This window comes from Brassica rapa, chromosome A03 (assembly GCF_000309985.2).
Source record: "Brassica rapa cultivar Chiifu-401-42 chromosome A03, CAAS_Brap_v3.01, whole genome shotgun sequence".
Classification (NCBI taxonomy): domain Eukaryota; kingdom Viridiplantae; phylum Streptophyta; class Magnoliopsida; order Brassicales; family Brassicaceae; genus Brassica; species Brassica rapa.
In genome coordinates, this window is record NC_024797.2 from 18128962 (window position 1) to 18144001 (window position 15040).

At 37.3% G+C, this 15040-nt stretch overlaps 4 protein-coding genes across 10 annotated transcripts; 3 read left to right on the plus strand and 1 right to left on the minus strand.

The window, feature by feature from the left end:
* Positions 1–231: 231 nt before the first annotated feature.
* LOC103859595 lies at positions 232–2958 on the minus strand. Its single transcript, XM_009137154.3, has 7 exons — positions 2441–2958; positions 2198–2272; positions 1939–2109; positions 1611–1781; positions 1339–1548; positions 1173–1261; positions 232–1092 (listed from the first exon to the last, which is right to left on the minus strand). The coding sequence occupies exons 1-7, from the start codon at positions 2559–2561 to the stop codon at positions 448–450; spliced, it is 1482 nt and encodes a 493-aa protein (XP_009135402.1). The 5' UTR covers positions 2562–2958; the 3' UTR covers positions 232–447.
* Positions 2959–3706: 748 nt separating this feature from the next.
* LOC103859596 (protein GRAVITROPIC IN THE LIGHT 1) lies at positions 3707–7812 on the plus strand. 5 transcript variants are annotated; one of them, XM_033286559.1, is made up of 3 exons: positions 3707–4948; positions 5043–5093; positions 6162–7812. In XM_033286559.1, exon 3 carries the CDS (start codon positions 6162–6164, stop codon positions 7479–7481), a length of 1320 nt encoding a protein of 439 aa, XP_033142450.1. In that variant the 5' UTR covers positions 3707–4948; positions 5043–5093; the 3' UTR covers positions 7482–7812. The 5 variants fall into 5 exon arrangements, with proteins under 5 accessions (XP_033142450.1, XP_009135405.1, XP_033142449.1 ...); XM_009137157.3 differs by having other exon boundaries at positions 3707–4758; positions 5005–5093; XM_033286558.1 differs by having other exon boundaries at positions 3707–5093.
* Positions 7813–8389: 577 nt separating this feature from the next.
* Positions 8390–11893, plus strand: LOC103859597 (polynucleotide 3'-phosphatase ZDP). 3 transcript variants are annotated; one of them, XM_033286557.1, is made up of 15 exons: positions 8390–8903; positions 9125–9184; positions 9270–9563; positions 9785–9841; positions 9937–9972; positions 10060–10128; positions 10230–10313; positions 10402–10458; positions 10553–10629; positions 10824–10905; positions 10993–11109; positions 11308–11432; positions 11507–11576; positions 11660–11754; positions 11804–11893. In XM_033286557.1, the coding sequence occupies exons 1-14, from the start codon at positions 8541–8543 to the stop codon at positions 11705–11707; spliced, it is 1539 nt and encodes a 512-aa protein (XP_033142448.1). In that variant the 5' UTR covers positions 8390–8540; the 3' UTR covers positions 11708–11754; positions 11804–11893. The 3 variants fall into 3 exon arrangements, with proteins under 3 accessions (XP_033142448.1, XP_009135410.1, XP_009135411.1); XM_009137162.3 differs by having other exon boundaries at positions 8391–8903; positions 11660–11877; XM_009137163.3 differs by having other exon boundaries at positions 8394–8903; positions 9273–9563; positions 11660–11877.
* A 544-nt stretch (positions 11894–12437) lies between these two features.
* Positions 12438–14732, plus strand: LOC103859598 (peptide-N4-(N-acetyl-beta-glucosaminyl)asparagine amidase A). The gene has a single exon (XM_009137164.3). It carries the CDS (start codon positions 12692–12694, stop codon positions 14510–14512), a length of 1821 nt encoding a protein of 606 aa, XP_009135412.1. The 5' UTR covers positions 12438–12691; the 3' UTR covers positions 14513–14732.
* Positions 14733–15040: the final 308 nt, after the last annotated feature.

Here is a 15040-nt window from a genome sequence, read left to right on the forward strand (position 1 = left end):
AATTTTAATGCTTCAGTTTTGTTTACATATTTGTTTCAACATGAACTAAAATCTATTTCAAATAAATTGCATACACTATCAAATTTAAGCAAAAATGGATATTGTACAAAATGATTTTTAGAGTTATTTGAAATAAATTTTAGTTTTGGCTAAAATCTATGAGATATCAAAATTGAGATATGAAAAAAAAAAAACACAATAACAATTGTTATGTTAGGTTGGAATATGCCATTTCTCTAGAAAATATGCATAGAAGTGTAAACTCAATAATCCAGTATATTACAGCAGTTAAGCTCATAACAACAAGAAACAAATCAATAATCTTTCATTACAGTAGACAATTCTTTATCCTTTTTTTGCTCTGAAACTACAAAAACATAAGGAATCTCTCCCCCACCAAGGCAAGGCTCAAAGGGTAACTTCTCATGAGGATGTGATTTGACTTTTCTAGAAGCGGAATGGAGTCTCAGGTCCATACTTGCTGCTCCTCATGTTGAAATGATCAAACTTTGAACTATTACTGTACTCTACTGGCTTCACCGTATCTGATGATGCCGTTGTCTTTGGTTCTGCGGTCTCGGTTGTTTTATCTCTATGACGACGCCTTGATCGCTCTTTATGGACCTTTGGTGGTTGCACAACCTCCCCCGAGGCGTAAAACTGAGCATACTCCTGCCGTTTTGATGATGACGACCGATGGTGCTTGGATGATGGATCCTTTGTTGCACTACTTGATCTTGTCTTCGACGGCTTATGCTCAGGGTAAGTATCACTCTGTTTAGGTAAGTGGGCGTGTCGGGACTCAGAGATTGGTGCTGGAGCAGTATGTCTTTGGACTAAAGGTGGTTCTTGCTCGTCTTCAGGCATTTTGAGTCTATCTTTAAGTGGCCTTAGATTGGCGCTGGTTTTGAAACGGGCTGGGACTAGGTTGCTGGTGAAAAACTCGAGAGCGAGTTTGCAGAGATCGATAAGGAGTTGTCCAAACGATGGCCAACCAGGTTCTTCCTTGGCTGTTGTTGTTGTTGTTGTCTCAAGGACAGGTCGAGAGAGCTTCTCTTTTCCTGATTGCTCCTCTTCAAAGCTGATTTCTGACTGTAAATATAAAAACATAAACCTTTATGGCTAGTGGGAAGTGAACAAAAGGCGTGTAAGAGAAGAAACTGAAACTTTACCATCTTAGAGACAAAAGAATGTCCGAAACCTTGCTGGAGCAAACATGTAGCGTAACCAATGACAACGGCACCAATAACCAAGAGGATATCTGGTAAATGATCTTTTAAGTTAACACTCTCAGATCCAAGTTTAAAACAAAGTGATATACTGTATGTAGTTTCTTACCAGTAGAAGAGATTGAGCTAGAGTGATACTCGCAGTCCTCTTCAGCAAGAGAGATCTGGCGAAGAGCAGCGTTACCTCTGTCGATAACCAGCAAGGAGCAAGTAGGACGAACATAAACAAGATCGAAATCGTTTGAGAATTTAGCATCCTCGCTTGGTCCATCTCTAAACCCAGCTACATTCGATTTCCCTCCAGCTATTGTAGTAACACCTGTTAAATAAAACATTAGACTCTTAACATCTCTGAGCAGCCAGAGAACTTTGCAGACATACCAGAATCACCAATCTTTCGGATGGCGAGATTCAAAGTATCAGCGACATAAACATTGCCTTTATCATCCATAGTTACACCTCTAGGATGATTGAAACGAGCTTCATTTGGTTTACCATCAGCATGTCCCGTTTTACCTTGAAAAGATCCAGCCACCAATCTTCCCCTGCTGTCTGCCCACACAGGTTTAAAAACAAAAGTCACAACACTCTTTAAGTCAAAATATTTCATATGAAACATACAGAACATGAATAGAGACAAGTAGTATACATGGCTATCAAGTAGAAAATGTATAGGAACTAAAATGAAGAGATAAAAGGCAAATGTTACAGTGAGACAAGGGAGGAGTGATTTTGATGATGTTGCTGTTAACTTCATCAACAGCATAAAGCTCTCCGTCGTCAGAGACACGAATCTTGTAAGGAAGGGCACCGATCTCGTTTCCTTCCACAACGGTTTCGACCAAGTAACCATTCTCAAACTGAACTACATTAGCAGTTTCTGTATTGAGAAACAATTATACATCAGAACCAGCTTTGCTCAACAACAATCAAATCAAGCTAACAAAATTAAAAAAAATAATAATCACCTGATTGGGAGGATGTTTTAGAGGATGAACCTGTAGTCCACTTGAGAACCGAGGACATGTGCTTTATCAACGAACCTAGATCCAATCAACAGCCAGTTAGAGCTAGTATCATTAGAAAATCCCTGAATTGGAAAGTGTGAATTAAAAGTGAATTGGGGAGTGAGTGAGCAGAACCCAAATCACTGATGATTAAAATATTTAATAAAATGAATCAAAATTAGGTAAATTAAGATGGTGATTTACCAGCAGGGGGAGCAGCTTGAGCTTGAAATGGGAAGGTGTGAAGAAGAGTAAATAAGACGATCGACAGAGTATACAAAGTCTTAAAAGACCAAGAAAAGCTTAGAATCTGAGATTCGCCCATCTCTTTCGTGTTACGATTATGTTCGATTCGAACCCTAAGGAGGCGATTCACATACTCCGACACGAACTGATAGAATGAAGAGAAACCCAATTTGCAGATGAGTACAGTGTTTGTTTTTCATTTTTCTTTTTCAAATTGTTTTCCAATTTTTAATTTTTTTTTTCGTTGAGTAAATTACATTATTGGTCAGGTCTTTAAATGCTTCATGACTGTTTCCATTACTAGGCCTTTTGTAGGACCCATTACTGAGCCCATTAACGTTCCCACCTTGGATGCTCTCCCCTTGGATGGTGCTACATGCTTACCCACTATTATAGTATAAGTCTTGAAGAAAAGACAAAAACTAAGTAGAAACACAAGAAAAAAGCTGAACAGATTCAGAAGCACTTCCACGATTTGTAAAATCACATCATTCAATACGTTTTTTAGAACTCTGTTTTCTTCTACGTGAATAACGTAAACCAACAGTAATTTCATATATAGTGTAAATATAATTTGTTATAATGAAAAAAAAAAAATTGTTATAATGTGAGGCACGTAAATTTTAACCATCCTCATTTTTTACAAAAAAAAAAAGAATAGAACTTGTTGAGGAATAATTGCTTTTGTAATTATTCTTAAAGTGTTAAAAAAAACATCTTATAGCATCTCCAAAAGAAACTTTATTACTTCAAATATAGAATTTTTTGCTCTCCAAAAAGAAACTTCAAAACTTCAAGAAGCGAAACTTTAAGAAGTGAAACTTCATATTTGGAGTTTCACTGATCAAAACTCTAAATTTAAAATTTCATCTTTTTATTTGCATATTGGTCCTTATAATTAATTATATATCATATTTATGATTCATTTATGATTCATAAATATTTTTTCATTCATATTTTTAATCTTTAAAACTTTTGTATATCTTAAATATTTTTAATTTATTTTTTTTATAAATTTAAATTTTACACATAATTTTTTTTAAATAAAATAAGATTTATAATATTTTAAAAGTAGAATTTGACAACAAATATTAAAAAAAAAAACTTAACAGTTTAAAAAAAAAAGATACATGAATACATAATTATTACACAAATTTAAATATTACAACAACACTAATAGTTTAGTAAATTTGCTTTGGAACTTCTAAAATATTGTCCAGACAAATTTTGTGTAACCGAAAATAGAGTATTAAAAAATAATTTTATGTAATAATGTGGTATTGTGCTTGTAATTTAATATTTAATTATGTATTTCTATTTATAATTTTATGTTTTAGTGTAATATTTTATTAATTAATATTACTATAATGTTTTTATATTTGTGTTAGTTATTTATAAAAGTTTTATGAATTTATATTAATTATGATAATTATAAAGACCATAGTATAAATTACAAGAAATTTTGAAGTTATATTTGAAGTCTTGATTTAAGAGAATAACACATTGAAACTTCGAATATAGAGTTTTTGCAATAGAGAGCTTTTCTTTTTTTTCTTTTTTTTTTATCAAAAGAGAGTTTTTCTTAAGATGCTCTTAGAAGTATATAATAAAAGAAAATAAAATCGTTGTAATAGAAACCCCGACAAAACTAATGAATAAATTGTTTCAGATGTGAGATTTTTTTTTTTACGCTGATTTATTAAGATATTACAATTACGATATGAGAAAGATTACATAGACGATTCGACAACCGACAATACTATCTGCCTTATGAAGACCTACGCCTAACTGCATCACCTGAGCCGTCCTATGAAGATCCACGCTTGGCCAGATTGTAAAATTGTTACCACAACTTCCCACTGGATTGTTCACATACATCCACAAGCGTGTGATTTTGCGTTCTGTCTGAGTACGTTGAAACATTTTAGATCATGTTATAAATCTATCTATATACTATCGAAAACACCCTTTCCATTTCGACGTTTCCGCACCATAAAGCGGCAATGTCGGTGTAAATATCTCATACTCATTAGGGTATGACAGGAAAATTCAGTCTTTTGAACTTCCCTAGGCTCTGTCATTTACTCTTTACCAATACTCCTGCTTCACCTTTCTCTCTATAAACTTCCAATGCATCATTACTTACACTTTTCTACCTATCTTTCTCGAGATCCGGTTTTGTCTTAAAACCGTCACTGAACCGTAATTTTTTTTCTTGTTACCGATATTGTCGTTAGTAGAGAATAGTCCGGGGAGGAGAGCATTTCTTCGATCAGGTTTGTTATTCAGCATCTGATAAATTTTGTTTTGTTTCTTTCTGAATGATTTCGTCTCCGTTATTTTTGACAAACTCCCATCATTGAATATCCATACAAAGCAATAATGGTTGTACAATTCACATTAGCGTGCACATTAGAAGTGCTTCTTTATCTTATCATGTTCTTTGTCTCTCCAATCTTCCTTACGGTAGGTAGTGATTTGATGTTTCATATGATTGATTTGATCTTTCATCGTTTAAGCAGTGGCTGGTCTGTCAGTTATATCCATTTCATTTCTTCAGATACACTCTACATGAAGTGAGGAACAAGAAAAGTAAAACATACAACACACAGTGAGTAACCCTGTCTTCATCACTCTTGAACAAAAAAAAACTCTTGTTAGTTCTTTGGATACGCGGATCATTTGTGATTAGTTTGTGACTGTACTAAATGTTAGGTAGCTATATCAGGATTATAGACCGTCCTACTTTTTCAAAATGAGTGGAATCAAATGACCATTCAAGAGAATCATATCATATTACATACAGCCATATGTGTGTGTTTGTGTGGGGGCATTTTATTAATTCTTGGATACTAGTTAACTGATTTGTAAATTGTAATATAGCAATTATGATCTCTGAATAGGGAATACTCTAACCCTTTTTTTCATAATTGATAACTTATGACCAACTTTGAGTAGTAATCTACATGTATTTAAACTCCTCAGTTCTTTTTATATTCTCTTTTGCACCTTTTCAACCAAAAGTGAATAGAAAATGAGAACGAGGAGTGTTGAATAATTTGCAAATGTCGTGTGTTCTTCTTGCAGATAACCGATTTAGGTACATCCAATTTTATTATATGTTATTTATCTCACTTTTGTTTGATTCTATAGCAGCAGCACATTTTGACTATATAACCCCACCACATATATAGCAAGCATAAGATTTCAGAATATTAATGAGGAAAAAAGTAGATCGGTTCATGAAAAGAAAATGGTACTACACACGCAACTTGTTTATTCTTCTTCCTTGGACATTTCTAACTTGTTTATTCCTTTACCAAAACACATTTTCTTTTAATATATGAACCACATTGTCCCCACAACATTGCATCCACATCATATTCTAGGCATATATATACCTCTCTCTATATCTGTACATATATAAAATGTCTATGCATACCTCTCTCCCTTGTGACCAAAAAAGTGTAGTGTCAGCCATTAGCCCATTAGTGTAACCATCTTCTTCTCTTGCACCTTGACTTTTTTGGTAACTGAAGAAGTCTTACAAAGTGAAGGTTCATTAATAGTCCTAGATCCAAGTTTGCTTTTACTTTTCCTTTTTCCATTACAAGTCCCATTCATCACCTCATTACTTATCATTGTCGTTTTAACTCAGCATTGATGATCTACCTTCCAGATGGAGACTGTGAAACCATTGGATGTTGCTTCAAGAAAAGGAAAACTCAGACGGGCATTTGTGAAAGCTATCAACATCAAGAAGCTAACCGGTGTTGTTCCGGAAGTTGAGAGAGAGAAGAAGAGACAAGAAAACGTGAACTTAGTGAAGACTGCTCCAAATCTTTCAGAGTCCTTTGACAAGCTGGAGGAAGAGCATGAGAAAACACTTTCCATGGAAGCTCTTCTTGCAAAGCTGTTTGCTACTGTTTCTTCCATAAAATCAAGTTACGCGCAGCTGCAGTACGCCCAGTCTCCGTATGATCCAGCTGGGATTCAAAAAGCAGACAGGTTGGTCGTGTCAGAGCTGAAGACATTGTCTGAGCTGAAACAGAGTTTCTTGAAGAACGAGTTTGATACTAACCCTGATATAACTCTAGTTCTTGCCGAGATTCAAGAGATGAGAAGCCTCTCGAAGACTTATGAGATCATGGGGAAGAAGATGGAGTGTCAGCTGAAGCTTAAAGACTCTGAGATCATTTTTCTTAAAGAGAAGTTTCAAGAATCCAAGAATCAGAACAAGTTGATGGAGAAGAGACTGAACAAAAGTAATTCACTGGATCAAAATCATTTCGTTATTTATCTAAACCACACCGTCAAATCAATCCGAGGATTCGTTAAAACGATGGTTGAGCAAATGAAGTTCTCTGCTTGGGACGTCCACACGGCGGCTGAAGCGATACAGCCTGAAGTATTCTATTACAAGCAAGACCACGCGTGTTTCGCTTTCGAGCATTTCGTTTGCAAGATCATGTTCCAAGGGTTTCATCTACCTTGCTTCACAAGCGAACCATCATCATCATCATCTCGGAAGACGAGTAAAGAGACGTTCTTTGAGAGGTTCACGGAGCTTAGACCGATGAAAGCGAGAGAGTGTTTAGCGTCGCGTCCTAAATCAAGATTCTCTAGGTTTTGCAGAGATAAGTATTTGCGACTCGTGCATCCGAAGATGGAGCAGGCTTTCTTCGGACATTTGCATGTGAGAAACCAAGTCTCTGTCGGGGAGTTTCCGGAGACGAGTTTTTGTACCGCGTTTCTTGAAATGGCGAAACGGGTTTGGCTCTTGCATTGTATTGCGTTCTCCTTTGACGTTGAAGCTTCGATCTTTCAAGTATCTAAGGGTTGCAGATTCTCCGAAATGTACATGAAGAGCGTGGCGGAAGAAAGCTTGTCGGAATCTGAGCCGAGAGTTGCGTTTACTGTGGTTCCTGGTTTTAGAGTTGGGAACACTTTGGTACAGTGCGAGGTTTACCTCTCGGTTTCGAGTCAACGCCGTACGTAACCGGACGGTGGAAAGATCAGGGAGATGTCGGAACAGAGGGTATTATGGTAATTTACGTGGTGGTGTTATTTTGCTGACCGTCGGATTAAGAAGAGATACAGTATGTGACCGTTGAGATTATGCGTGTGCTTTTTTCCCACTCTTTGTCGATGTTTTAGGACAGAGAGACAGAAGCATCTCTGAGCTGGTTTCCTTCAATGAATCAAATTATTAGCCATCGTCATTCGTCACTATCTTCTATCCTAAAGTATGTTGTAAATAATTCGTAATAATTTATATAACTTTTTTTGTACTCCCTCCGTTTTTTAATATAAGTCGTTTTACAGCTATACACGTAGATTAAGAAAACCATTAATTTCTTATATTTTCTAGACAAAAACATCATTAATTATTTACCTAACCACAATTCAACCAATAGAAAAATATAAGATATATTACCATTGGTCATACAACATTAATTATTAATAAATTTTACATAGAAAACCGAAAACGACATATAATTTGGAACAAAAAAGTTTCTCTAAAACGACTTATATTAAAAAACGGAGGGAGTATATTTTTGAGATATCTTCTAAAAAGGGACTGAAGCACGGACATTTATTTGTTCTGACCCACCGACCAAATATATATCAGATACTCCCTCCGTTTTTTAATATAAGTCGTTTTAGAGAAACTTTTTTGTTCCAAATTATATGTCGTTTTCGGTTTTTTATGTAACATTTATTAGTAATTAATGTTGTATGACCAATGATAATATATCTTCTATTTTTCTATTGGTTAAATTGTGGTTAGGTAAATAATTAATGATGTTTTTGTTTCGAAAATATAAAAAATTAATGATTTTCTTAATCTATGTGCATAGCTTCAAAACGACTTATAATAAAAAACGGAGGGAGTAATAGTTACTGTCTGATGGGTAGTGTCAGGTGAATTTATCTATCAAAATGTAATTGGCGTTTACAGCTAAAAACGGCCCAATATATTTACATTTAAGTCCTTATATTCCGTTAACATTTGCAATTCCACCCTAATTACCTTTTATTCTCGAAACCTCCCCTTATGGTTTTAGCCTCCTTCGTCTCTCGCCACTCTCACTCTCTCCCTCCTTTGATCATCCATCACTCCAATCTCTTTCTCCGTCAACGAGGACGAAACCATCTCTCCCACCGTTACATTTGGACAACAACTCCGAACAATATTTCACCGGAGAAAATGCCGATCGTAGCCGAGTACGCGAAGTCGAACCGATCTTCCTGCAAGGCATGCTCGAAGTCAATCGCCTCGAAAACCCTTAGATTAGGATTGATTAGCAAGGGACCTGGCGGGTTCGACATGACCAGATGGCATCATTTGAATTGTTTCCCTACCGAATCGGAGTCGATTGCTTCCGTCGACGATATCAAAGGAGTATCCGCTTTGGAGGTTAGAGTCTCTCTCATCATCTTAGCTTTGGGCTCCCCTATTAGAGTTGATTGAGATTGTATATTCGGTTTAGTATAAACCGTACATGTGGTTGTTTAAACCGGTTATAAAAAAACAGAATAACAAACTCTGTAACGATCAATTATAGATATTTTTTCGTTCAACGTTCATCTTCTTCTTCTTCCTCTCTAACAAATGTGTACATGTGCTTATGATCGCAGAAAGATGATCAAGATGCGTTGGCTAAATTGGTGGAACAGTGTGGTGACCCTGCTAAAGAAGTAAGTTCACTCTCGTTTGCTCATTTGGATTTGGAATGTGAATTAACTTACTTTTCATAATTGATTGTATCTGCTTGAAATAAAGCAGGTCGATGAGAAGGTGGAAGAGATTGAACATCTCGCAACAGATGATTTAAGTGGGGAGAAGATTAAGGAGACGAAAGGTTCTTCAAAAGTTATTGCTGAGTACGCGAAATCAAGCAGGTCATCGTGCAAGAAGTGCTCTCAGACTATTGCTGCAAAGGAACTGAGATTGGGGCTGGTGACCAGAGACTCTAGGGAATTCGATATGACAAAGTGGCATCACCGGGGCTGTTTCCCCGTTGAATCAGATCCGATTGATTCTGTAGAGGACATTGGTGGATTTTCATCACTGCAGGTTAGTTCTGGATGTTTGCTTATGTTCTCAGGGTTGCTAAGATCATAAAATTGAACAGATGATGCTATCTTGAATATAGATGTGGTATTAAGTTTAAGTATTGTCACACTGACTCTCAAATATACCAGTGGTATGGCACCATTGTCAGTGTCAACATATAACTAGCCTTATTCGTGCTGACACATTGTTATATATTTGATTTATTTGGTACAATAAAACAGAGTGGTGATCAGGATGCATTAAAGGAGTTGGTCCAACAATGCGAGAACAAGACCTTGGTAGATTTACTAGCAACACCTTTTTCCATAAAATTGTAGGCCTCGCCAAACTAACTTCTTACTTCAATTCCTGACAATCGGGAACTGAAAACTAGCTGACGGAGGAGACAAACAAGAGAAAACATTCTCAGGTTATTAGATAGTAGTAACCACGTCTTTTGATAATTTTGTAAAAGTTGAATTTTCATTGTCTTGTAATATTTTGTTTCTTATGAAAGGTTGGGGAAATGGTGGAAAAAGATGAAGTGCATACCAACACGAGCCAACCTACTACTAGAAAACCTAAGGTATGTAAGCAATGAGATGTATATGTACACATGCTAGTGGTTGGCAGTCTCTTCCATATGTTGAGATTCTCCCAACTGATTTTAAATACTGTGTTATGCAGATGAACACCAGTGAGTCAACTTCTCAGGTCGTAGCTGAAGTAGAAATCTCTCTTTCTGCATCTGATGTGAAGGAAAAGTACAGGGTAGGCACTCTTGGGAGTTTGCAGCTTTGGCATATGTATTCGTTTTCCAATCATTATGTCTCTGGCTACTAATATCCTTCTTTTTCAGGATGCCAGTCTATTGCCGAAGTGGAAAGCGTTTGAGACTGTAATATTCCTTGAGCGGGTTAGAAATCATCTTCAAATATGATTTTGCTTTCTGAGTATATGGTATAATGCATTATGTCCTAAGGAAAAATTCATTTGCTAAATCTTAACAGGATGATGGTCTTAATGATTCAGAGAAGATAGCTGCATTTGATTTTGATGGATGCCTAACAAAAACATCCGTGAAAATGTAAGAAGCGAATTGGTCTCTGAGAATTTTCATGTTCTTCTCTGTTTCCAACCTCTTCCAGTGGCCATTTATGATTGTTGGACCTGTAGTTTGTTACTTCAGTGATTACTTTTCCAGAAAGGCACCCATGTTTTTTTACAAAATAGGTGTTATTCATTAATGAATCATATTGTTTTCATTTTCCTTTTTCTCAGTGTAGGTGCAGATGCATGGTCTCTTATGTATCCTTCTATACCTGAGAAACTACAAAGTCTTCATAGTCAAGGCTACAAGCTGGTAACTTATTTTCCTTTTGTACTACATCTAAGCCCATGCAACTCAATAGTCTCAGTTTATTTGTATATAAATGCTAATGTTCATCAGGTTATTTTCACGAATGAGTCCAACATTGATCGGTGGAAGAACAAAAGACAAGCTGCTGTGGACTCGAAAATTGGACGCCTCAACAGTTTTATCAAGCGCGTGGAGGTCCCTGTTCAGGTGAAGTTCGGTTTTAGTTTCTCATAATTAACAACGTTATTTTATCTACTCAAGAACACTGCTTCAACAAATTCTGAATATTGCTTTGAGTAATTAGAAGAAACTATGATGCAAACAAGTTGGTTCATGGTTTGTTCTGTCTTGCAAGTTCTTATTAGCTAACATTTGGACTTTTCAATGGTTTTGTTCTGGATGCAGGTGTTTATAGCCTGTGGAGTCGCAAGTTCTGGTGGTAAAGATGACCTTTACCGCAAACCCAAGGCTGGAATGTGGCAACTCATGAAGAAACACTTTAACTCTGGAATTGAAATTGATATGGATAAGTTAGTCTTCTCTATCCGTTTGCATTCTTTCTTTTACTTTAGTTTGGTGTGTATACTAACTTCTGTGCCATCAGATCGTTCTACGTTGGGGATGCAGCCGGAAGAAAAGGCGATCACAGCGACGCAGATATAAAATTTGCACAGGTATTTGTTACTAAACATCGGGCATCTCCCTCAAAATAATTTAGGCGACTTTCCTGATAGACAGCTACTTTTTTTGACTGCAGGCAAATGGATTGAAGTTTTACACCCCAGAGGAGTACTTTATCTCTTGAAGTCACTATGGAAGAGCTAAACTATATTAGTGTTTGCAACTTGTTTAGTCTGACACGAATGCTTTTTTCTGATCAAACTATCACTCTATCAGTATGTGTTTAATTCAACACTCTTGGGATTTGATATGACAAAAAATGGCATTACTTGGGATTGTTTTCCCGTTGAATCAGATCCAATCATCAGCATTACAGAATCAGGAAACTAGCTCATCTGAGGTTGGATAACCTCTTCTTTCACAGACCTTTTGTGCATAGCCAAATTGCTAATTGATTATCAGGGCCAATTGATCGTTGTGTAGTCAGTAATTTTTTTTTAAATCTTTTGATATTTGTATATGATCATATGATTGCAACTAGGTACTGTCTATTGCTTTGCTTCAAAGATCCAAACATTCTTGGTTATGTGCTACGTTTTGTGATTGGTTTCCAAGAAGGTAGCGTGCAACCAATCTAACCGTAGTAATTAATAGAGTTATGTCAATACACTAAATAAATTACTATGTTTAAAAAGAAATACAAGACAATTTGGAGTGAAACGAGCGTTGAAAAGGTGTTAACCATAGATTACCAAAAAATAGGAAAAATAAAAATTTACCTGAGATTTAATAGCTGATAGATGTATTTAATATCAAGTTTGAAGAAATTTATACTAAAATAATAAAATAATTGTTTAGTAAATATTAATTAAAATACTTTAAAATTGTTAGTTAAATTTTAATTATATTTTTAGAAATAGTAATTTGAATCCACAATGAACATTATTATATTATTAAAAAAAAATAGTATTGAATGCACTCTGTTTCCTAGATGCAATCTGGAGTATTGCACATTAGTTAAGTCAGTGATTAGTTCTTGAAGTACCCAAGAAAACATCTTAATTAAATTCTTTAAGTAAGATGCACTTTATTACATTATCATTTGCGTCTTTGACATATCAATTGGATTACCAGACAGAGAGACCAAACAAGATCAGTTCGTACAATCATGTCTTCTTCCTCTCATCCTCCACTCCTCCTCTTCTTCTTCACCGTCTTCTTTCTCTCCGCCGTCGCCGATCACCACGACAAAACAAGATCACGTCTCAAACCACCCCACTTCTCTCCCCTCTTCTCCTCCTCCCGAAACGCCACGTCACCAACTCGCTACTTCGAAGTCAAAAAGCCACCCGTCCCCTCTTCTCCTCAAACTCAACAACAACCCTGCTCCCACCAATTCCTCCACCACGACTTCGCCTACACCTACACCAAACCCCCGGTCCTCGCCAACTACACTCTCCCCTCCCACTGCCCTTCCCAGCAATTCTCCAGAATCACCCTCGAGCTCAGATCCACCTGCCGAGGCCGACAGTTCGACCGCATCTTCGGCCTCTGGCTCGACGGCGCAGAGCTTCTCCGCAGCTGCACCGCCGAGCCTACGCGAAACGGCATCGTCTGGTCCGTCGAGAAAGACGTCACTAAATACCACTCCCTCCTCGTCAAGAACCGGACTCAGACCCTCGCTCTCTACCTCGGCAACATCGTCGACACAACCTACACCGGCGTTTACCACGTCGACGTCTTCTTCCATTACTATCCACCATCATCTGGTGATTATGATTACAACTCTCCTCCTCGAGCTGATATGATCGTGCCTATTTCGAGAAGCCTCCCTTTAAACGACGGCCTATGGTTCGAGATCTCGAGTTCGGGTGATTCTAAGAGCAAGGAGATCAAGATCCCTAGGAATGTGTATAGAGCTGTCCTCGAAGTTTATGTTTCTTTCCACGAGAACGATGAGTTTTGGTATGGGAACCTTCCTAACGACTTTATTACAGCTAACAATCTTAGTACAGCTGGTGGTAACGGACCGTTTAGAGAAGTTGTGGTGACACTAGACGGGGAAGTCGCGGGTGCGGTTTGGCCTTTCCCTGTTGTTTTCACCGGTGGGATCAATCCTTTGCTGTGGAGACCCGTGACGGCTATTGGCTCGTTTGATTTGCCTAGTTATGATATCGAGATGACGCCGTTTTTGGGGAGTTTGTTGGATGGGGAAGGTCATGAGTTTGGGTTTAGTGTGACTAACGCGTTGAATGTTTGGTTTGTTGACGCGAATTTGCATCTTTGGTTGGATGGTGAGAAGGAGGTTGTTGAAGGGGAGGTGCTTGAGGTTAGTAGAAGCTCTCTGGAGATTGGTTCTGTGTTAGATTTCAAGGGGTTGAATGGAGAGTTTGAGACGGAGGCTAAGAGGTTGGTATGTTCGAAAGGTTTGGTCAAGTCTTCTCATGGGGAGATTGTGACCACTTCTCGTCAAGAGTTCAGGTATGTAAACAAGATGGTTTTGGGTAAAGATGGGAGCTTGCAGATTATAGATCAGTTGATCGAAGGCGAAGACCGTGTTCAGTCCAAGAGAGGGTCAAGGCGAATCTACGCGGCGAAATCTGTTAAGAGTTTTCCTTTTTACCTCTACTCTGACTCCTTGGAGCAAGAGGACAATACGTCTTTAGAGGTTGCGAATGTGACGATGGGGTTCAATGAGGAGAGAACGGAGAGTGATAAAGTGATGATGAGAACGTTTAAGAGTAAGGTGGAGAATAAGCAAGAAGGGCAAGGGGTTATGGTGGTGAAGAATAACTTAGTGGTGAATGGATATGGGGGGACACAGCAAGTTTATAAATATGTTGGAAGTGATCAATGTTACTTCAGGAACATTAGTAGCTTCAACTACGACATTTTGTATGACAAGGTTGAAGCTGTTTGCGAGGAGAATACACTGAAGATGCCCGAGCATCTAGCCAGACTAGAGACGTTGACCTCGCTCTTGCTGTGAATGACAGTGGGAGAAAGAAACATGGTAGAATAAGTACAAAAGAAGTTTTTTGTATGTTTGTTTCTGTTGTTTTCAGACGATGTCTCGGTCAGATTTGCTATGTTGTAAACTGTCTTCTTCCCTCATCATGTTCTGACTTCTATGCAAATAGGACCGGTCCGGTTTATCAGGGGTTAATGATTGATTAGCCGTGTTAATTTGAATTTTTTTTTCCAAAGTAGAAGAAGTTCTGTCCAAAACAATTCTGGTTTGTTGTGATTGTAATAGATAATCAGATTTTACCGGTGAGTAAACCAATTTCGATTTTATGACAAACGGTAAATTTGAAAAATCTAGATCGGTAAACGATCTATACCGAAGAGGTATACTTTGAAGAGGTATACTTTACCAAAGCTTGGGTTTGCAGTTGGATCTTGGGTTAAGTCGGGCAAACCTTCGTCTGTTTAGCTTTGGGTTTCGATTTTTTTTTTTTGATTGGGGAATAATAGGTTAGGATACTTATATGTTATATGTGTGCAATTTAACAAT

Coding starts and splice junctions, on each gene's coding strand:
- LOC103859598 (XM_009137164.3), top strand. CDS start 12,692: ATGTCTTCTTCCTCTCATCCTCCACTCCTCCTCTTCTTCTTCACCGTC.
- LOC103859595 (XM_009137154.3), bottom strand. CDS start 2,561: ATGGGCGAATCTCAGATTCTAAGCTTTTCTTGGTCTTTTAAGACTTTG. Junction 1,262..1,338: donor TAGCTCAATCTCTTCTACTG/GTAAGAAACTAC, acceptor ATCATTTACCAG/ATATCCTCTTGGTTATTGGT. Junction 1,093..1,172: donor ATTCTTTTGTCTCTAAGATG/GTAAAGTTTCAG, acceptor TTATATTTACAG/TCAGAAATCAGCTTTGAAGA.
- LOC103859597 (XM_033286557.1), top strand. CDS start 8,541: ATGGTTTTAGCCTCCTTCGTCTCTCGCCACTCTCACTCTCTCCCTCCT. Junction 10,129..10,229: donor CTACTACTAGAAAACCTAAG/GTATGTAAGCAA, acceptor TGTGTTATGCAG/ATGAACACCAGTGAGTCAAC. Junction 11,433..11,506: donor ATTGAAATTGATATGGATAA/GTTAGTCTTCTC, acceptor CTGTGCCATCAG/ATCGTTCTACGTTGGGGATG.
- LOC103859596 (XM_033286558.1), top strand. CDS start 6,162: ATGGAGACTGTGAAACCATTGGATGTTGCTTCAAGAAAAGGAAAACTC.